Source organism: Grammomys surdaster, unplaced genomic scaffold (genome assembly GCF_004785775.1).
Source record: "Grammomys surdaster isolate TR1022 unplaced genomic scaffold, NIH_TR_1.0 126185, whole genome shotgun sequence".
Classification (NCBI taxonomy): Eukaryota; Metazoa; Chordata; class Mammalia; order Rodentia; family Muridae; genus Grammomys; species Grammomys surdaster.
The window spans coordinates 3,600,809-3,623,109 of record NW_021620991.1 but is presented as its reverse complement, the minus strand read 5'-3'; the positions used below and the strand labels follow the sequence as shown (position 1 = coordinate 3,623,109).

Sequence of the window (22,301 nt, the reverse complement as noted above, 5' to 3'; positions counted from 1 at the left end):
CGGCTCCCGAGTACGGACCCCCCGGACGCGGGCGCCGTGGGGGCGGGGCGCGGCCTGGCCGGTGGAGGGGGCGGCAGGACCGCGCGCGTAGCCGTTCCGAGGGGGCCGGGCCCGCACCGGGGAAGTGGGGAAAGAGACCCCCCGCGAGCCCGAGCCGGGGCGGCGGAGGACCGTGTCCTCGGGGCGGAGGGTGGGCGCGGCGCCCGGGAGGACCGGCGGGGAGCAAAGGCGCGGGCCCGAGCTGGGGGCGCCGGGCGAACGTGGGGGAGGGAGGCCGGGCTCGAGACGGCGTCCCGGGGTCCGGCTCGACCCGGAGTGCAGCGAAGGCCGGGGAGGGGGCGGCGAGACGAAGCTCGTACTCACCTCCGGGTGGAAGGCGGCGGCGCAGGAGTCGGAGTCCATGTTCCGGGTGGGGGGCGGCGGCTGTGGGAGTGCCGAGGCCGGAGTGCGGGAGCGGGCCCACGGGACGCTCAGGGCCAGGGGGCTCCGGCACCGCGCAGGGTGAGGGCGGACCCGGCCGGGGAGGGGTCGCCCGGGCTGGAGGTGACGGGGGTGTCGGTGTGTCGCGTCGCAGGCTCGCTGATCCCGAACTGGACTCTCCACGGAGAACTGAGTGGAGGATGCAGCTCCCACGACCGGCGCTGTGGAGAGGCGGGAGAGGCACTGTGGGGGGCGGCGGCGGCGGCGGCGGCGACAGCGAGCGGGAACCCGACCGGCTCCCCGACCTGACGCCCAGTTCGGCTCGTGTCTCGGGAGGGAGGGCGGGAGCGCCGGGAGGGTCGTCGGGAACTGTAGTCCGGGTTGTCTGGACTTCGTCATGTGGGGGTGTGGCCCGCGCGGCGCGCGGCATTGTGGGAATGGTAGTCCCTTTAGCGTTGCGCCGCGGAGTCTAGAGACCGTCTTGGAACGCCAACTCCCAAGAGGCTGTGCGGCAGCGGACGAATGCGGAGGCGGTGCTGACAGGACTCGGGAGCCTCGGAGCGGGGGAGGTGCGGGGGCTCGCACCGCCCGGCTGGTGGGGGAGGGGCGGCAGCCCGCGGGCTGCGCGGGGCGGGGTCGAGCAGCGGCCTGGGTCTCGGAGGGCGGTGGCCCGGGCTCCGCTTTCTCCCGTGGGGCCTCAGCTTCGGCCTTTGTGGGGCGGGGGTGTCCTGGCTGCCTGGGCAGGATGGGGGCGGGCCGCTGACGTCCGCGAGGGCGGAGCGCACTTGTTTTCGCGGCCGCGGGCGTTTAGCCGGAGGTTCCCGGTGACCGCGGCGTTGGGCCTGGTTGGGTCACTTGTGGGCGCCCGGTACGCGCAGCGGAAGATGGAACCGAACTCCGGGACAGCGCAGCGCCGCCAACACACGCGCCGGCTTCAGTTCGCTTTTTGTTTCTCCCCTCGCTGTCCTCCGGGCTGCGGCGACGGGAAACGCCGCGCCTCCCGAGTTTTCGCTTTTCCTGGGATCCGAGGCGGCCGGTGCGGAGAAACGCGAGAGCTGCGTGGTGCCCGCGGTGACTCCGAGGGCTGGTGATGGTTGAGTGGGCAGTGTTCTCCCGTGGGTGTGAAAGATGGACCCGGAACGCTTAGCGGAGTGCCTTGGTGACATTACCGTAAGGCTGCTACTGTTATTTTTAACGTTGGCAATCGTTTAGAAGGAAAAATATACGTGTGTGAAACACACGTTCGGTATTATATTTGATTACTTTAAAAACTGTCAAAAGAGCGACGAGGTTTTAAACTCGAATAAGGATACATTCTGACACATCCGGAAGAGCAGTATATTTGAGCGCCTGTGAGTAGGTCTGTCGGTTGACAATCGCTGTTTTCAAGGTTCAGCTAATTTTTATGTGAGCAGTGATTAAGATAGGAATAGGTGTGCCCAAGCATAGTGGCCCACAAGGGGCTTGAGGCCACTCTGGTCTACACGGTGAGTTCCTGGCCAGTCGGGCCTTTTGTAAATAAGGGGGAGGAGGAAGTGGGAAGGAAGGAGGAAAGTTGCCTAACTGGGGACCACCAACATGGGGTACATTAGACACTACCATAAGAACAAACATTGGGGTGATTTCAGAAATGCTATCGGCCTCAGTTCCCTGAACCGTAAAATACCTACCATGATGACTACCTGAATAAAAGTAGTTTGCTGCTGCTGTTTTGTTTTTTGTTTGTGTTTTTTGTTTGTGTGGTGTGTGCAATAGTGAGACCCTGTGGAAAAGATACAGTGAAGTAACACACAGATGAAACGCAAGGAAATGCAGAATTACAGTGCGACCTGGTTTGTGTGGCCAGAGCAAAGTCTGGAGATTGACTCCTTTGCTCATGGCCATTGTCACCCGAAGTGGCTTGGGTTTTTCCTGTATAAAAAAGGACTTCAGGGCCGGGCAGTGGTGGTCCACGCCTTTAATCCCAGCACTTGGGAGGCAGAGACAGATGGATTTCTGAGTTCCAGGCCAGCCAGGACTATACAGAGAAACCCTGTCTCGAAAAAACAACAACAACCACCAAAAAAAAAAAAAAAAAAAAAAAAGGGCTGGAGAGATGGCTCAGCGGTTAAGAGCACTGACTGCTCTTCCAGAGGTCCTGAGTTCAAATCCCAGCAACCACATGGTGGCTCACAACCATCCGTAATGAGATTCGATGCCCTCTTCTGGTGTGTCTGAAGACAGCTACAGTGTACTCATAAGTAAAATAAATAAATCTTTAAAAAAAAAAAAAAAAAAAAAAGGACTTCAGAGCCAGGTGTACTGACTGTAAATCCAGCATCCAAAGGAAAGACAGGATTGCTGAAAGTTAAACACCCCACTACCACCCCTCCCGCCCTGGGTTACAGAGAGAGTGTAAGGTTGACCAGAACAGTTTAGGAAAACCCTATCTTAGAAAGGTTGGGGGTAGGGTACCTAGGATTGTAGCCAAGATTACTGCAACTTGCCGAGCTGTGTGCTAGGCTTTAGGTTAGGATATGGTATCTTTAGTAGTTTAGAGGTAGACCAACAGCAGTTAAGAGCACTTCTTGTTCTCCCAGAAGACCAGGGTTCCACATAGGTAGGAGCTTACAACCCTCCATAACTCAGTTCCTGAGAACCTAACACCCTCGTCTGACATTGAGGTCACCAAGCACACGAGTAGTGCACAAACATACATGCTAGCAGAACACTTATACACATAAATCTGAAAAAGAAAGTACCACACCATACTAGCATGATAAACGCATACCTGTAAGCCCAGAGTCTGGGAGATGAGAGAATCTGGAGTACTGGTCAACCTTGGATCCCTAAGAAGCCTGGGGCCATCCTGGAGATGTCCCAAGACCCCATCTCAAGATGCAGATACAAACCAAGAAGTAAATGACTACACCTGAACTTTATTCCTTGTGGTAAAAACTTCACAGTAAACAGCCAAGTCATTCTCACACCAAAAAACTGGCTGAAGGACTGGGCTTAAGAGTAAACTCTGGGTTCCAAGCACCCACATGAGACAATCCACACTAAGTGTAACTCCAGCTTTAGGGGACCCGATGCTTCCACTGGCCTCCACAGACAGTACTTCCATATACACAAACCCACACTCAGAAACACACATGTGTTACATTAGAAATGGGAACTCAGTGTCTCATGCATTTAATCCCGGGGGGTGGGGTGGAGGGGGGGAACAGAGGCAGGCACTGTCTTGAAAAAAAACAAATAAGTAAAATAATAGCAATAAAGTAAAAATCAGTGGTGAGCACCTATAATTCCAGCACTCAGCACACTCTGCTGTGGGGCCAGCTAGAGCTACATTGTGAGATTAATAATAAAATCTTGGCACGCCTTTAATCCCAGCACTTCGGAGGCAGAGGCAGGCGGATTTCTGAGTTCAAGGCCAGCCTGGTCTATAGAGTGAGTTCCAGGACAGCCAGGGCTACACAGAGAAACCCCATCTCGATAAACCAAAAAAAAAAAAAAAAACTTGTAAAAAGCACTTGTTCCTCTTACTGAGAACCTGGGTTCAATTCTTGACACCCGCATGGTGGCTCACGACCATCTGTAACTCCAGTTGCAGATCCTGTGAACTCCCTTAACCTCCACGGTCACCGCACATGAACATGATGCAGGAATAAAAATGCAAGCAAAATACTCATGCACATAAGTCTAAACGTTAAAAAAAAAAAAAGTAAGTTGAGGCCTGGCATGATTGCTTATGACCCTAATCCCAATGTTAGGGAACCTGAGTCTGGCCTGTGGACAGAGTTCTGAGACAGCTCAGGCTACTTATACACTGAGGTTGCCTCAGGCTCCCTCCAAAAGTGGTGGCTGTTTAGCATGTGAAAACCCTTCATTTATCTCCAGCACTGCTTAAAAGTCGGGCCATGGGGTAGCAAGCACCTTTAATCCCAGCACTCTGGAGGCAGAGGCAAATTGAACTCTTGAGTTGAAAGCCAGCCTGGTCTACAGAGTTCCAAGATAGCTGGGACTGTATACAGAAACCCTGCCTCAAAAGAACAAATTTTTTTAAAAAATGGATAAATTGGAGAGATGGCTCAGAGGTTAAGAACACTGTCTGCTCTTCCAGAGGTCCTGAGTTCAATTCCCAGCAACCACATGGTGGCTCACAACTATGGCATCCAATGTCCTTTTCTGGTATGTGTCTGAAGACAGTGTACTCACATACATAAATAAATAAATCTTAAAAAAAGGGGGGGGGCTGGAGAGATGGCTCAGTGGTTAAGAGCACTGACTGCACTTCCAGAGGTCCTGAGTTCAAATCCCAGCAACCACATGGTGGCTCACAACCATCTATAATGAGATCTGATGCCCTCTTCTGGTGTGTCTGAAGACAGCAACAGTGTATTCATATATCATAAATAAATCTTTAAAAAAAAAAAGAAAGAAAGAAAGCCTGACTTGTAAACTGGAAATGAAGAATAAATTATTTAAAAAAAAAAACCCCACTGGGCTCTAGCTGGGGATGTAGGTCCATGGTGGGTACTTGCCTAATGGACATGAGATGAGGTCCTAGGTTCTTAGCACAAAACTGCTTAAATTATTTCAGAGCCACGACATCTGGGGCTGGAAAGCTGGCTCTGTTGGTAGTCAAGCGTAAGGACTGCTGTTACAGAGAACCTCAGTTCTGTTCCCAAGACCTTAGTCGGGATCCACATACGTGTGTGCACGCTCACATTCCTTTGCACGTCCACCTGTAGAGGAGCCCGGTGTCTCCTTTGCTATTTGCTCTCAAGTGTACTGACCCACCACACACAGGTATATACATTTAACTGAAAATATTTAAATATTTCTAAAATCTTCTGAAATGTATAGGGGTAGGTTTTGGTTTGTTTTGTTTTGCCTGCATGGCCATCTGTACCATGTGTCCAGTGCCCGTGGAGGTCAGGAGGGGATGTCAATCATGGGGTCCTCTGCAAGTGCAGCTGGGTCTCTCAACTGCTCCCTGAATTTGCTTGAAGTGTTTTAACCCAAGCTTCCTCATAGCCTGCAGCTATAGTGAAGGGTCACTCTAGCTGGGAAGCGGATCTACCTGTTTGTTTGTTTGTTTTTCCAAACTACCTTGTTTTTCCCATGCGCTGTCCTGTTCCTAGCTCCCACAGTGAGGGACCCTGGAGCTCCTAAGTGACACGTTAGCCATGGTATCCAGACCCTGGGAGTTACCGGTTTTTAATTTTCTACCAGGGGAGGGGGAAAGTGTGTGCTTGTTGAATGTCGACTCTCAGACTCTCAGACAGTTGTGATTGCTCATAAAAGGAGGGAAGGAGCCCAACATTGTGCCCAGGTGGCAACAAGTTAAAAATACCAAGAACACCACGGTTTCCCAGTAAGTAATTTGAGAATGCGTTTATTTTAATTGAGTTTCCAAATATAGCCCCTCCTACCTAAATCTCACTGGCTCCTTCACTTGGGGGAACTTTGGGGAACACTCTCTGCCTCCAGGTTTCACTGTGTCGGAGTGTGGGTGTGAATTTCGCCAGAGGCTTGTTCTGCGCAGAGTGCTCCTCTGACCACACTGCACTGGATCCAGCCAGAGTATGTTCTTAGGAATCCTCCTGCCCTCCTTGCTCCGGAGACTGCGTGGTGTGTGCGTGCGTGTGTCTGTGCGTCTGTCTGTTTGTGTGTCTATGTGTCTGTATCTGCGTGAGTGCATGTACCTATGTGTATCTGTGTGTATGTGTGTGTGTGCCTATGTGTCTCTGTATCTGTGTGTGTACCTATGTGTATCTGTGTGTGTGTGTATTCCTTAGAATCATACTGTTTTCAGCTTGTAACACCTGGGCTACAGCAGGAGCACACATGTGAGTAATTCATCGGTACTTTGCAGACTGAATTATCAGTGGGTGAATAGTCATGAAGAAGTCAAGTCAGCTTCTTAGTTAGGTTCACACTGCTAGATTACAAAGATAACACAAAGCTGGAGACCTGAGTCAGCAGTTGCTGTGCTTTCAGGGGCCAGAGTTCAGCTCACAGCACCCAGATCAGGAAGCTCCTGACACCTGTTACTCCAGCTACAGGGGCCCTGCCCTCTCTTCTGACTTCCTGGAACTCGCATCAATGTGTACAACCACAAACACATAAAATTAAAGTTAAAAAAAATATTTAGCCGGGCGGTGGTGGCGCACGCCTTTAATCCCAGCACTTGGGAGGCAGAGGCAGGCGGATTTCTGAGTTCGAGGCCAGCTTGGTCTACAGAGTGAGTTCCAGGATACCCAGGGCTACACGGAGAAACCCTGTCTCAAAAAACCAAAAAAAAAAAAAAATGTTTTTATTGGGGCTGGAGAGATGGCTCAGTGGTTAAGGGCACTGTCTGCTCTTCCAGAGGTCATGAGTTCAACCCCCAGCAGCTACATGGTGCTCACAACCATCTATAGTATGATCTGATGCCCTCTTCTGGCATGCAGGTGTATATGCAGGTAGAGCGCTTATATACATTAAATAAATAAAATTTTTTTATTGTATGTGTATTTACAGATATGTGTCTGTACACCACAGGTGTGCTTGGAGCAACTGGAATCCAGAAAAAAAGACACCAGATCCCCTGAAACTGGAATTATAAAAGGTGGTGAACCGCCATGTGGGCGTTGGTCATCAAGCCCAGGTTCTGAAGTCAATGCTCTCCACCACTGAGCAATCTCTACAGCTGTCTAAAAACAAAGGGGGACTGGGGTGGTGGCAGTGCACACCTTTAAGACCAGCACTCAGGAGTCAGAGGCGGGTGGGTCTCTGAGTTTGAAGCCAGCCTGGTCTGCAGAGTGAGCTCTAGGGCAGACAGAACTGCACAGCAATACCCACTCTCAAAGAAAAATACTGAGACAAAACCCAAGATAACAGTCTTCCCAAAGGTCCAGGTTACCTCCTGCCTATCTAAAATTAGAGTCTGAACGCCAAGTGAAGTGCTTTATTTTCCTTTGAACTAGGGATCGCCAGGCAAGCAGGGTGTCCGTGAGTCTGGACTATGAGTTAAAATGTGTTTGGGACAGCTTTGCTATGTAGCCTAGCCTGGCCTCAAACTCAAAATCTCCATGAGTTAAACAACTGAATGCTGAAATTACAGGTCTATGCTACCACACCCTGTGCAAATAGTTTTTTAATTTTATTTTCTGTGCCTATATGTGCTCAAGTGCCATAGTGTGGAGGAGAGCAGAGGAGATCTGTCAGCTGCTTTCCTCTCTCCAAGGATTAACCTCAGGTCACCAGTCGTAGGAACAGACGTCATTAGCTGAGCCACCACCTCACAGGCCCAGAACTATTGTTTGCTGTGTTTTTTTGTTTGTTTGTTTTGTTTTTATTTAAGTAGTACCATTGGTTAAATCACATATCAAACATTAAATTCACATTTTCACAACCAAGTGACTTAGGCTAGGTGTAGTGACACATGCCTCCAGTTTCAGCATTTGATTGGCAGAGGCAGGCAGGTCTCTGTGAGTTCTAAGCTAGCCTGATCTACATAGCAAATTCCCGGTCAGGCAAGGCTACATAGTGAGACCCTGCTGCCAAAAGAAAAAAGAAAAAAAGGAGGGGGGGAGGAAGAGGAAAGAGGAAGAGGAGGCGGAGGTGGCAGCTTGTACAGGTTTTTATAGTTTCCCCCAGGACTGGAATTTGAGCCTAGGGCCCATACATGCTAAGCAACCATTCTACCCACTGAATTACTTACCTCCAGCACTGCTTGTTTTTTCTTTAGAAGAGGTGAACTAGAATTTTCATGAAATTGAAAAATCTCTAAACTCCTGCTTATCTGCAGTTTAACATCTCCCTCTCCAAAGAGGAGCCTGTGCCACAGCAGGGTGCTGGATAGCCCAAGAGGTCTAAGTCACCTTAGTAAGCCAAAATGTCCTCACATTTAGGCTCACTGTGTGGCTGACATTGTCACACTGCTTGGAATAAATGTCTCACATTCCCGTGCTGAGCTCTTGAGACTCCCAAGGAGAAGGAGGGACTAGCTAGCATGCCTGGGTTAGTAGGCCATTCAGAATTCCACACACAGCTGAGAGCTCTAAATCTGGGCCTGTCTGCTCTCACCACACTACTGGTCTCCACGCCTGCCTGTTGGGTTGATGGCGTCATAATGAGCTAAAAAAGATTTACATGCACTTATTCTATCTGTAGGATTGTGTCACCTGCATATGTGTATGTATGTGGGTATCAGTGTTTGCCTGGTATCCTTGGAGGTCAGCTCGTCTGGGATTAGATTTACAGACAGTTGTGAACCATCACCTGGGTCCTCTACAAGAGCAACAAGTGCCCTTAGCTCCGGAGCCATCTCTCCAGTCCCTAAAAATGTTAATAATTAAAAAAAAACAGACCAAGGGCTGCAGAGTTGGCTCAGTGGTTAATAGCACATGTTCTCAGCCAGGCAGTGGTGGCACACACCTTTAATCCCAGCTCTTGGGAGGCAGAGGCAGGTGGATTTCTGAGTTCAAGGCCAGCCTGGTCTACAGCCAGGGCTACACAGATAAACCCTGTCTCGAAAAACTAAAAAAAAAAAAAAAAAAAAAAGCACGTGTTCTCATTACAAAGGATCCAGGCTCAATTCCCAGCACCCACATGGCATCTCACCACCTCCTCAAGAACCAGCACATGTGGCCCCCAGATACACATGAAAGCAAAACTCTCACACATAAAATAATAAAATCTAAAATAGGGCTGGAGAGATGGCTTAGTGGTTAAGAGCACTGACTGTTCTTCCAGAGGTCCTGAGTTCAATTCCCAGCAACCACATGGTGGCTCACAACCATCTGTAATGGGATCCGTGCCCTCTTCTGGTGTGTCTGAAGACAGCTACAATGTACTCATATACATAAAATATATAAATCTTTAAAAAGAGAAAAGAAAAAGCCCCATATAGTTTAGATAACTGTGCATATTTAATAGCAACGTTTAAGGAAAGTACCTTAAATTTTAATTAATCTTTATACATTGTTAATGACAGTACAATTACATCATACCCCTTTTCTATCTTCCCTACAAACCCCCTTACTCTCAGATTGATAGTCTCTTCTTCCTCGGTTATTATTGTTATATGTGAGTTTATGTGTATACAAAATATGCAAATAAAGCCTGCTGAATCTTTTTTTGTTGATTGTGTGCACATGATTTCAGGGCTGACCAGTTTGTACTGGACAACCAGTTAGGGGACCCTTCCATGGGAAGGACTAGCCCTAAGCCCTTGACAGCTGCCTGTATCTTTTTGACTAGGTCTGGGACCCTAGAAAATCTCCCCCATCACGTTAGGATGTCCTTGGATACTCCCATTGTCTCGGTCTTGTTTACATAGCCATTTCTAGCTGAGACTGTTGGACAGCTGAGTTTCTGGTATGCTGGCTCTTAAAATCTTCCAGGATGCTCCCTGAGCCATAGATGTAGGAGCCATGATGTAGCCGTATCCACCGGGGCTGCATTCTGCATTGCATCCAGTTGTGGTTTCCTGTGATGGTCTCCATTTGCTGTAAGGGGAAATTTCTCCGGGGGAGGGAGAGGTAATGCTAAACTTACCCAGTAAAGATGGCTCAAGAACCAAGAGGAATCTCTAGGCCACTGGTTTGGAGCTAAGCTTTTAGGCATAGAAATGAGTGGCTGGGTATAATTTAGTTTTTTTTTTTTTTTTTTGAGACAGTGTCTCAATGTAATCTTACCTGTCCTGGAACTTACCATGTAGACCAGATTGCGGGGAACTCACAGGGATCTACCCTCTACTGCCTCCCCGGTGGGATTAAGGGCCTGGCCAAGTTTAATTATTATTGTCATTCTTATCCTTATTTATATTTGTTTGTGTGGTGTTAGGAATTAAACCAGGGCCTTGTGTATGCTAGGCCCTGGTTGCTCTACCGCTGAGCTGTTTCCCCTATCCGGGTCTTGATTTTACGTGCCTGCATTTTCTTTCTGTAACAAAAGTGCTACATACATCTTAGAGAAAGAACCCAGGATGGTCATGGTGACATAGGTCTACAATCCCAGCTCTTAGGAAGCCTGGTCAGCCTGGGCTACATAGTTCTAGGCTAGCCTGGACTACGTGTCTCAAAATCCCTAAAAACAGAGCTGGAGGGTGGCTCAGTAGGTAAAGATGATTGTCAAGAAAAGATTGGGATCTGAAGCCAGGCAGTGATGGCACAGGACGTTAATCCCAGCGTTCAGGAGGCAGAGGCAGGTGGATCTCTGAGTTCAAGGCCAGCCTGGTCTACAGAGTGAGTACCAGGACAGCCAGAGGCTAGAAAACCCTGTCTTGAAAAAACAAAAACAAAATCCCAGAATCCACATAAATGCTGATTTAATGGAAGCCACTGCAATCCCAGCACTGCTCCCGGGGAGATGGGAGTTGGAGAAAGGCAAATTCTTTCAAGTCTAAAGTCCACCTACTTTGGATTTTTGTGGTGAAAAACTAACAAAGAGACTACTGTCTTAGGCAAGGTGGCAGACCAGCAGGTTTGGTTACTTTTTAATTCCAGCACTCAGGAAGCAGAAGCAGGTGGATCTCTGTGAGATCCAAGCAGCCTCAAAAACAAGACAAGTCGAGTCAGCACCTGAGGCTATTGTCACCTGACTTCTCGACACAGTGTACTCCTGCAGAACTCACAAGGATGAAGGCACATCTAACTCACAAAAGCAAAACCACAAGAAAGTTCAAACCAAAACAATTCTAAGGCTGCCAAAAGAGCTAAATGAAGCAGGAGCCAGGCCCTGGATTCAAACCTGAGAAGCTCCAAGAAAGCAAACAGAGAAGGCTCATTTTCCCCTCTAGGTGATTTGTACAATTGAGTCCCACTATGTGCAGGCTGACTTGACAGACCTAGCATGGGTCCCACTGTGTGCATTCTGACTTGACAGACCTAGCATGGGTCCCACTGTGTGCAGTCTAACTTGACAGACCTAGCATGGGTCCCACTGTGTGCATTCTGACTTGACAGACCTAGCATGGGTCCCACTGTGTGCAGTCTGACTTGACAGACCTAGCATGCACACTTGCATATCTTCCCATCTCAGTAACTATCTACATAATCATTCTTCAGGGGTGCATTATGGGGCTAGCACATGGTGCACAACCCTTTGATATTGGGAGTGAGGGGAGCCGAGAGGAGAAAACTGAACTCAGCTGATAAAGTGCTTGCCTTGTGTGCCCAAGGCCCTTGATTCCATCTCCAGCAGAAACAAACAAAATCCATACTCCGTTCTCAGCTGTAGCGTTTAATCCTGAGGCTTCCTGCTGAGTGGAGCTGACTCCAAGGAATTGTAGGACTTTCCTACCAGCATCCCACTTCCTGGCTGCTCAGCCTGTCAGAAGGGCTGTGTGTAAGCTATTGGCCAGCCTCCTGGGCCCAGGAATGCTGCTCTGCCTTTAATAGCTGTGTGAACAGTCCTTCTATGGGCAACAGGCGGTTGCCTGGGTACCTGCATGTTTGCTTCCATAGAACCTGGGCTTCCCATGCTGACCTGAAATTTAGACCAGATGCATTCTCATTGGAAAAGGAGGAGAGGTTCCCCGAGTGGAAAGCCTGCAAGGTTTGAGACATGGAATAAAACTAAACGTCTCCAGCCAAGGCTGTGTCAACCTAGCAGTCCAGGAATGACAGTCCACGGACTGACTCCAGGGTGCTTAGCCCTCCCTGGGGCTAATGGGCAGGCTTGAGGCTGGAATGCTTTCAGAAAGGAGGTAGGGGACAGTTAACTAACAAACACTGACGTTTCTCTCGCCACACTTGCCTGAAACTAAGCAAAGGAAAACCCAAATATGGCTTCTAAGTGGGGAGGCTCCTTTTCCGAGAGTGCATACATATATTACACACATATACATACAAACCGCCCCCACTGCACACTCAACTATGACTGCAGGCCAGCTCTCCAGCTTTTCAAGGTGCCTCTCAGAAGGACCTCGAGCTGGACCCGTTAAGCCACCCGGAGGGCTGGGAGCCCGGGCGCTCCCTAGCAGACCTACTCCTACCTCTTTTTGAGAAGCTTGCTTAGAAAGTAAAACTACTACTTTGCTGACTGCACTTGCCTGCTGATACGCGAGAAACTCAGGCGTGAACACAGTGGAGCACACTCCTGGGGTCTGGCTCCGATTTGCTTAAACGCGCCAAGAATAAAAGGCGACGACGAAAACCCTTCGACTTGTGCGTGTTTGGGTGCTGAATTGTGAAAATACTGTTTGGAATCTGACTGGGTTAAGTCGCTACCCCTGAAGCCACTGAAACTAAAACAGGGTCATCGCTTCCAGATGTCCCGAGGTTTCCCAGGGGCGCAATAGGGAATCTGGGACCAAAGGGGTGATTACGGATTCGGGCGCCGAGCTAGCCTCTCCAGGCCTCTTTCTGCAAACCACTGGGCTGGGGAGTGGTTAGCCCTCACTTGTCATCCGCCGTTTCCAGCGGAGCGTCAGCTGGAGACGACTGGAACCCCCGGAAGGGAGGAAAGGGGACGACGTAGGCGGCGGTGACTCAGACAGCAGTGCTGGGAACAGAAGGGTTAAATGGGCACGGTTAGTGGCGCTCCGCCCCGACAGACCCCGCCCACGGAGGCCGCGGCTGGCCTGCGTATTTATAGAGGCGGTGCCGGGCGCGCCGGGGCGTCCCTGTGACCCGCAGCCCCGCGTCATGGAGCGGCCGGCGCCTTTGGCCGTGCTGCCCTTCTCCGATCCCGCGCACGCCCTGAGCCTGCTGCGCGGCCTGAGCCAGCTGCGCGCCGAGCGCAAGTTCCTGGACGTGACCCTGGAGGCGGCGGGCGGCCGCGACTTCCCCGCGCACCGCGCCGTGCTGGCGGCCGCTAGTCCCTACTTCCGCGCCATGTTCGCGGGCCAGCTGCGCGAGAGCCGCGCCGAGCGCGTGCGCCTGCACGGGGTGCCGCCCGATATGCTGCAGCTGCTCCTGGACTTCAGCTACACCGGCCGAGTGGCGGTGAGCGGCGACAACGCCGAGCCGCTGCTGCGCGCCGCCGACCTGCTGCAGTTCCCCGCCGTGAAGGAGGCGTGCGGCGCCTTCCTGCAGCAGCAGCTCGACCTGGCCAACTGCCTGGACATGCAGGACTTCGCCGAGGCCTTCAGCTGCTCCGGGCTGGCGAGCGCGGCGCAGCGCTTCATCCTGCGCCACGTGGGCGAGCTGGGCGCCGAGCAGCTGGAGAGGCTGCCACTTGCGCGCCTGCTGCGCTACCTGCGCGACGACGGGCTGTGCGTCCCCAAGGAGGAGGCGGCCTACCAGCTGGCGCTGCGCTGGGTCCGCGCCGACCCCCCGCGCCGCGCGGCGCACTGGCCGCAGTTGCTGGAGGCTGTGCGCCTGCCCTTCGTGCGTCGCTTCTACCTGCTGGCACACGTGGAGGCCGAGCCGCTGGTGGCGCGCTGTCCCCCTTGCCTACGCCTGCTGCGCGAGGCCCGCGACTTCCAGGCGGCACGCTACGACCGGCACGACCGCGGGCCCTGCCCCCGCATGCGTCCGCGCCCGTCCACCGGCCTGGCGGAGATCCTGGTGCTGGTGGGAGGTTGCGACCAGGACTGCGACGAGCTGGTCACGGTCGACTGCTACAACCCGCAGACCGGCCAGTGGCGCTACCTGGCCGAGTTCCCCGATCACTTAGGCGGGGGCTATAGTATCGTGGCTCTGGGCAACGACATCTACGTGACGGGTGAGTGCGCTGGTGGATTTCCAAGAGAGATATCCTCAGGACCTGGCGTTCTAGGGGCCTTGGCAGGGCGACTGCGTTAATTTCTTCCTTTGCTTCCACGCTAGAAGAGCCCCCTGTACGAGCAGAGACATAGCTCCTTTGTGGATCTCTGTGCCCGTATAGTACAGCGTGCCTTGCTTAGCCAACTCCTTGGCCCGAGGTACCTCCCTCTTTTGGGTTGGAAAAGACCCGGGCTTTGACCTGGCACAATGGGTGCTTTCTTTTAATCCCCAAGGAATGCGGGGACAGGATGCTGGCTGGCGCCTGGTGAGGCATCTCTCCCTCCCTGCTAAGCCACGGGGGCCTCCTGACTCACGGCTCTGTCACCAGTGACAAGGTTTCTTCGAGCCTGCACCTAGGTGGTGCACTGTGGATCACATGGTGTTTAGACTGCACTAGTCTACGACTGTAAACACGGTCACATGTTGAGAGATTTTCTTCCAGTTACTTGGCTGAAACCCCAAAACACTGCCGAGTCACGGTAGGCGGCCCCAGCCTGCCCCAGTGCTGGGCTTCTCCCACGTTTTTTCACTAAGGATGAATCCCTGATCAAACGGGAGGGAGGTTACAGGAGGCCAACAGGGATGGCCTCTGGAACTGCTATATAAGGAAAGACCACTGAGGCCTCTGGTCCTATTATCAGGCGGGCAGGCATGAGGCTGGGTCGTCTTGGGGGCTGTGCCTAGTGTGGCACATTCCACACAAAGCTATGTCGAGCAGAAGAGAGGACACCTCCCGACTTGGTCAGTGTCAGCTCTAGCCTCAGCAGTTCCAGACCAGCCACCCTGAGTCCAGCCCTCCTGAACCCTGCCAGAATGTATCCCTCTTTAACAACCAGAGGCTATCCTGTGTTGTTTGGGGCTCCTCCCTTGCCACCCCATCTCCTCTGAAGTCTGGCTAGTGATTTTGAGCAGAGAACGCCTTCCCAGAACTGGCCAGACTCGCCCTTGGATAAATGTCACAGCTGAACAGCTAATCAGGTTCAGGCAGGTGGCACCGTCCTTGCCTTCAGCTGCTGGTAGGGGATTTTCCTGAGGGTCAGGAACCCGCTTCAGCTGCTTTGCAGTGTCCCTCAGCCTCAGACTCCTTCCTCAAAAGCTCTGGGCTGAGAGACAGAATGTCTCTGTCCTGTTCAAGGCGCCAGCAGGGAAGGCCAAGGGGCACAGCCCCCAGGATTCCTGCAGTCTTCTGATAGCATGATAGTCTCATGGTCTTAGACCTACTTTACTTCTGCTTTGTTTTGTAAGATAGGGTTTCTCTGTGTAGTCCTGGCTGTCCTGGAACTCTCTCTGTAGACCAGGCTGGCCTAAACCTCACAGAGATCTGCCTCCTTAATGGCCTTTTTAAAAAAGACTTTTGTTGGCATGCACACGCGTGCGCGTGCACACACACACACACACACACATACCGTTGTGTGTCGCACTTATATAGCTTGATAACAAAGTCAAGTGAAACACGTCCCTGTGCCCTCCACTGAAGTGCAAAACTAGAACCCCAGAGTGTATGGAGGTGTGGTTTGCTGTGTTATGTCTCTTGGGGGGCTGGGCAGGGATGGCACGTGCCTTTAATCCCAGCACTTGGGAGGCAGAGGCAGGCGGATTTCTGAGTTCGAGGCCAGCCTGGTCTACAGAGTGAGTTCCAGGACAGCCAGGGCTATACAGAGAAAACCTGTCTCGAAAAACAAAAACAAACAAGTCTCTTGGGGGACGGTGTGGATTCTCATCTTGTCCAGGCACAATCCTGGTTTGAAGGTGCCCAGGAAGTCTAGGATTTGGTGGCCAAGTTCCATGTTTGGTGTCTGCCCAGAAGAGCCACCCAGACCCAAGGCTGGACGTTCTGAGTTAGTTAAGAAGTACAGTGGTTTTGGTGGGGGGAAACCTAAGGCTATGTGAGGAAGGGTACTTTTCATTTTATTATTTTATTTTTTATGTATATGGGTGTTTTGCCTGGGTGTAATCTGTACCTTGTTCACACCTGGTACCCACCGAAGCCAGAAGAGGGCGTCAGATCCCCTAGGACTAGAGTCATGAGCTGCCGTGTGGGTACTGGGGCTGGAACCAGGGACCCCGAAAGGGTAGCTGGTGGTTTCCCCCCTCATTTTGTTTCGTGAGATGGTATCTCATGTAGCCCGGGGTAACCTGAACTCGTGAGTGCTGAGATTATAGATGTGTTGCTATCTGGGGAGCAAACCCAGGCTTCATGCATGCCATGGTAAGCGCTCTACCAGCCTAGCTGAAGCCGCAGTCCAGCACTGTTGGGAGCGGCATCATTTTTGGTTTGATAGCAATTTGTCTGTTCAGTGCCTCCGTGACAGCTTAGTGAGGCCCCCAAGGGGACAGGTGTATTTTGAGTGACAGGGGTGAGACTAATTCCTCCGTAGGGAGAGGCTGACCCAGAAGTCCAGGAAGGCACAGGTGGATGACTCACCACACGTGGCACGTGGGCTGACCATCTATCTGTCCTCTGTGTGCCCCGGCAGGCGGGTCTGACGGCTCCCGGCTCTATGACTGCGTGTGGAGGTACAACTCGAGCGTGAACGAGTGGACAGAGGTGGCGCCCATGCTCAAGGCCCGAGAGTACCACAGCTCCTCGGTGCTAGATGGGCTTCTGTACGTGGTAGCAGCTGACAGCACAGAGCGCTATGACCATGCCACCGACTCCTGGGAGGCTCTGCGGCCCATGACCTACCCCATGGACAACTGCTCTACCACTGCCTGCCGAGGCCGACTCTACGCCATCGGCTCCCTGGCAGGCAAGGAGACCATGGTGATACAGTGCTATGACCCGGACACCGATCTGTGGTCACTGGTGGACTGTGGCCAGCTCCCACCCTGGTCCTTTGCACCCAAGACTGTGACTTTGAATGGACTCATGTACTTTGTCAGGTGAGGCCGTGGTGCACTGGTCTTTGGCTCCTCTTCATCCCTGTGCCCATTTCATAGATAAGTATTGGCGGGGATGAGAGAGAGGCTAGGGACACCCCTTAGACCATTTATTTCATGTATATGAGTACACTGTCGCTGTCTTTAGACACACACCGGAAGAGGGCATCGGATCCCATTACAGATGGTTGTGAGCCACCATGTGGTTGCTGGGAATTGAACTCAGGACCTCTGGAAGAGCAGTCAGTGCTACATTTTCTTAATCAGGCTACGTCAAGGATAGTGGAGTCTTGGCAGTGCCTAGCCTCACAGCCAGTAGCTTACCTTACCATGCATCTACCAGTCACGTATATGTGCAGGCACACGCGTGTGTCTGAGGCCGAGATCTCAGCTCAACCCTAGCCTCATCTACGGGTTTTTGATGACTGGACTGGTCGCAGTCAAATACACCTTGCCTAAGTGGCTACTGAGCATCTGGGAGAAAACTTGTCTGTCCTGCATGCGTGTGCATGTGTGCATGTGTGTGTATTCACCGCCTCCCTTCTTGGTCCAGAGCCTGGCAACAGCTGTGGGGGCTGGGACAGAGGGAGGGGGATGACAGGCATTGCCCAATGCCTCCTTTTGGTCACAGACTTTGATCTGGGATCCCACGGGTGGGTGCCCTCTGCTTCTGAGCCTGGGAACAGCACGGAGCTTTGCCTGCCCTGCTCCTCCAAACGGGAAGCAGTTGTGCTCTGAGGAGTTTAAAGGGGACACAGGTGTTTTGCTTGTCATCTAAGTGGCTGAAGGGTCTGGTGTCTTTAAATCTCAGGACCTGAAAATCTGCTTTGAGACTGCCCTGGAACCTTCCTGAATCCTGTTATAAAACTGCCTGGCCCTTCGCTAGTTCGCCCCACCTCCTGTGGTATCTTTAAGAAGTGGGAGGGACTGGCTATAAATACAACTTTGAAGAGTGCCAGGTCTTTTCTTCAGCCCCTCTGCGGTGGCTGTGGGCCCAGTACCTTTGAGAATGCCCTCCCTGTCCTAAGGTCCTAGGGCAGGACGTTCCCCATGGCTGTTCTGGGTTCTGACACCTGCTGCTCGTCTTACAGATGGGAGTCAATGTTGACTGCTAGCCCTCCACAAGGAAGTGGGAGGGCTTTGCCCAACTTAGTGGTTTGCTTCTGTGCCATCCACACAGGAAGCCGGCTTTGCCGGGCCTCAATGCCTGGAAGGAAGGCAGTGTTTTGTGATCCATGTAACCCTGTCTCCAGAGTGCACCTATGTCCTGATAGGCCTGTCAGGGACACAGCCAGTGCTCTCTGAAGGCCATAGCACCCTGTAGCTCTTATCAATGACCAATGAAAGAGCTGCTGTATGGGGCCTCCTGGCCAGACTCCATGCTGCTTTCTAGAAAAAGCAAAGATGTTAACTACGGTTAGGGGGTGGCAGCCTTGAAGAGAGGAGATTGGGAGCCCTGTCCAGCCCGGCCACTTCACGCTGTGGCTCTTTGTTTTGTCTCTGCTGGAGAGAAGGCAGGGAGTACAGGGATACCCAGTGAGTTCAAAGCCAGCCTGGACTAGAAAACAAGACCCTGACTCAAAGATACACGTACAGGTTCATGGAAAGAGTGAACAACTTGAGGGCCCTCCTGCCCTTCACATCCAGGGTGCTGCTTCTGTTCTAACACGCATCTCTTCTCTGTTGCTCACAGGGATGACTCTGCTGAGGTGGATGTGTACGACCCCACTAAGGATGAGTGGGATAAGATTCCATCTATGAATCAGGTAAATCTGCAGGCGTGGCATCGCCTGTAAGCCCAGGCTAGCCCTGCTTTTGCAACTGAACTGTCATTAGATTGTTTGAGGGACAGTCACGGTAGGTGGAGCTTCTGTTAAGTCCTCTCCAGGTGTTCTGAGTTAATGAAAGGTTCCTGTTACCGTACGTTTGAAACTTGCCAGTACCGGGTGTTAGACAGGCTCTCGGGACCAGGCTAGTGGTTGCCACACCCTTACTGTGAGCCACCAAGCAGAGGAGGTGAGGGATCAGATGAGTTTTCCACAGAGAGGCAGCAAATGCAGAGGCCCCAGGGCTGGTGTGTTTGTGTGAGCACCAGCAGCCATTGTGACTAAAGGGAATGGCTCGGATGGGTCTCTGGGTATGGCGTACCCCTACTTGCTACCTGAGGAATGGCCTTGGTGATGTAATACATTTATTGGACACACGCTGTGTGCTGTGAGGGTGGGGTGGGGGAGGGGCACCCACACTGCGGCTGCTGTCTGGTCAGGGGGGGTGTCTCCTGTCTCTGCTTGCTTAGAAGAAAGGTCTAAGGCTGGTGGTGTGGTAACCCTTGGAAGGGTTTCGTAGTATCTGACTAGGGTCCCAATCCCAGCATACTTTGTCCTGTGTGTATGATGGAGTGGATGGACGAGCCTGCCCTAGAGGACTGAGGCAGGGATGCTGGGTGTGAGCCACACCTGTTGACCATGCTGACCACACAGGGAATGAGAAGCTTTGTCCTGTTCCGTCTATACATCTAGGAAGCTGACCGAGGGTGGTTCTCAGTGCTGTGGCTATGATGTGCCAGGCTGTTCTCTGGAAATTACTAGAGCAGTTGGGGAGAGAGGTCTGCCTGGGCACAGTCGCTTGCCTCTCTCACTCCTCCCCCCCTTGACCCACAGGTACACGTCGGGGGCAGCCTGGCTGTCCTGGGAGGCAAGCTCTATGTCTCTGGGGGGTATGACAACACCTTTGAACTCTCGGATGTGGTGGAGGCATATGACCCAGAGACCCGGGCATGGAGTGTGGTGGGGCGGCTTCCAGAGCCCACCTTCTGGCATGGCAGTGTGAGCATCTTCCGCCAGTTCATGCCACAGACACCGGCAGGGGGCCGTGGCTTTGAGCTGAACAGTGGCAGCAATGATGCAGATACAGGCCGCCACAGGCTGCCACAGAACCCTGAGGAGCTACACTAGCCCAGGTCTGGCCCAGGGGAGGGCCTTGGTGCAAGGGGCCTGTCACCTGCAGGGGAGTGGCTCGAGGGTGCTTAGTGAGCCCCTAGATGCGCAGTGTAAAGGTTTCTGCATTCAGGGCTTATGTCACAGCTTCTGGGGACTAAGCTGGTGGTGACCACCATCATGTATCTGCCTTCAGAAGTCACCTCCAGCTCATAGCATCCAGCTCACTGTGCAGGGTGCCTCTCCTTGCTGCCCCCTCTTGGGCCCATGCGCTCCCAGAGCAGAAGGTCCTGTAATGGTCAGAAAGTGGCCTGGGCTGGAGCGTTGGGAATGCAGGAAGACAAAGGCTGCAGTGAAGTGCTAAATTCCCCATCCAGTACCGAGGATCTTTGGAGCCAGTGCTGAAGGAAGAGGGGTGTTCACACCACTGTTGGGGTCCCACCGTACAGGAGTTAAATACTGAGACTGAGCTGGAGGACTGTCACAGTGTGAGTCCAAGATCTGTTCCCCACGGCACATGATCTCGCTTGGCAAGGAGGCTCTCCCTGGACTCCCTCCTGGAGGCTCACAAAGCTGGCTTGCTGTGGCTTGTCCTCGGGAGCCTCGCTGACACTTGGCTAAGTGGACCTGGGAGCAGAGACTCCTGCTTCTAAAGAGAGCCGAGTGGGGCGGCCCTGGCACTTGGCTGTAGGTTTGAAATGCTTGTGGTTTGACCTCGAAAAGAAGCGAGAGTTGGGAGCGGTAAGAGACAAGTTGGCTTTGCCTGACTTGAAGATGTACAAACTGTCATTGAGAGAATTTTTCTGCCATGTGTGGAAAACTTAAGGGTTTTTAGGGTCGTAGGCCCAGGGGCACAAGTACTAAGGCACCTGGACCATAGCTTAGGAGGATTCCTGGGTTTCTTTGTGACTTTGAGTGGTTTCCTGGGTTTGGGAGCTGAGACCCCTTTGTACGCAGTGGGCTTGGCTGGGATTTTGTTATCTTTCTGGGGAAGAGGGCATTTAGGACTTTTTGTTATAGACAAAGCCAAAGTTCAGAGTTGCCTTTTTCTAGTGAACTCAAGGGCGAATGAGGCTCTGGGAACAGAAGTCTCTACCCCCTCACATGCCTCCCACCCTCTTCTTGGCCAGCTGGGGAGGAGGCTGCCTTAATTTCCCAGGTACCCACCTGCTTCCTGTTTGATACCATGCACTGCACATATCAACCCTGTTGGATTTGAAAGCCATGTTCTAGAATGCTCTCCTGGGCACCTGACCCTGGGAAAGACAGTAGGTATGGGTCAGTGCTGTCCCAACCCAGGCCCATTGGTGACCTAAGGTTCCCTTGGAGATGTGCAACGGTGGCTTGTTTCATTCTCTGGTGCCACCAGCCTGTCCCTCAAGTGCCTCCTCCTTCTCTAAACCTTAAAGAGCTGCCTCCCAGGGCCACTTGGAGGTGTTGACACTCTGCTGTGGGGTGCCTCAGCACAGCAGGGTGGGGTCCTTTGTGTCAGGTACTAATCTCAGTGCTGGGGACAGTTTTATTCAGTTCTCTTAGGGACAGGCTAGGAGGCTTTCCAGAGGAAGAGCTGTCTTGCTGCTCCTGCAGCCTGCAGTAGTTACTGCATTGTAGTGCACACTTGCACAGGGCCGCTCCGCCTGCCTGTGCTCCAGGGTACTCAGCTTCCCACATCAGGGCTGTAGGAAAACTAAAGAGAATAAAAAGCAGGCACTTCCTGTGGACCCACCGGGAGTCCAGGACAGTCCCTCCCTGCCTCCCTGCCTCCCTTGTCTTCACCTTTGCCGCTGGCTCTGGGCTGTAACCCACCACTTTAACACAAGCCTCAACACTAACAAGGATTGAAGCTGGGCCACCTGGGTATGGGACTGTCCCTGTCACATGTATAAAGCTTTTATATGTTAGGACAACATTAAGTTATGAGAAGTTCTGTGCCTAGTATTTGATGCTGATCTATAAGGGATTTTTCTTATATTTATGACTTGAGAGACTTATGAAAACGGCCTTCCTTAGGAGGGCGGCACTCAGTCACCAGTGGCTGGGCACATTTGTATATTTATTTTTGTCTGTTCTGTAGCTTCTGTGTGCAGCATCCTAAGGTTTTAGGATGCTTCCCTAATTTTTGAAATAAAATGTTTCTATATGCTGGGTGTCATGGCCTTCATCTTTTGACAGGGTTTCTCTGGGTAGCCTTGGCTCTCCTGGAACTCACTCTGTAGACCAGGCTGGCCTCAAACTCAGAGATCCACCTGCCTCTGCCTCCCAACTGCTGAGATTAAAGGCATGAGCCACCAACTCTTGTCTAGGCCAACCTCTTGCTGGTCTGTCTTCTGGGAATCCTTTGTGCAAAGGCTCACACTGGTGTGGGAGGCAGGTGTGGTGG

General features: G+C 52.3%; 2 protein-coding genes across 2 annotated transcripts in view; one reads left to right on the top strand and one right to left on the bottom strand.

Moving 5' to 3' along the window:
- The window catches only part of Phf13 (PHD finger protein 13), an 11,149-nt gene extending 10,687 nt beyond the window's left edge, over positions 1 to 462 (bottom strand). The window contains exon 1 of the mRNA XM_028757925.1: positions 364 to 462. Within this exon, the coding sequence (XP_028613758.1) occupies positions 364 to 402 (39 nt within the window). The 5' untranslated portion in view covers positions 403 to 462. The remainder of the gene's footprint in view (positions 1 to 363) is intronic.
- A 12,553-nt stretch (positions 463 to 13,015) lies between these two features.
- Klhl21 (kelch like family member 21) lies at positions 13,016 to 22,065 on the top strand. Its single transcript, XM_028757906.1, has 4 exons — positions 13,016 to 14,064; positions 16,583 to 16,988; positions 18,679 to 18,751; positions 19,646 to 22,065. Exons 1-4 carry the CDS (start codon positions 13,044 to 13,046, stop codon positions 19,937 to 19,939), a joined length of 1,794 nt encoding a protein of 597 aa, XP_028613739.1. The 5' UTR covers positions 13,016 to 13,043; the 3' UTR covers positions 19,940 to 22,065.
- The last annotated feature ends 236 nt before the right edge of the window (positions 22,066 to 22,301 follow it).

Bases quoted from the DNA above. Each gene is read 5' to 3' on its own strand.
- Klhl21 (XM_028757906.1), top strand. From the start codon at position 13,044: ATGGAGCGGCCGGCGCCTTTGGCCGTGCTGCCCTTCTCCGATCCCGCG. The intron at 16,989-18,678 runs GTGAGGCCGTGG...TGTTGCTCACAG, and splicing joins GGACTCATGTACTTTGTCAG to GGATGACTCTGCTGAGGTGG. The intron at 18,752-19,645 runs GTAAATCTGCAG...CTTGACCCACAG, and splicing joins AGATTCCATCTATGAATCAG to GTACACGTCGGGGGCAGCCT.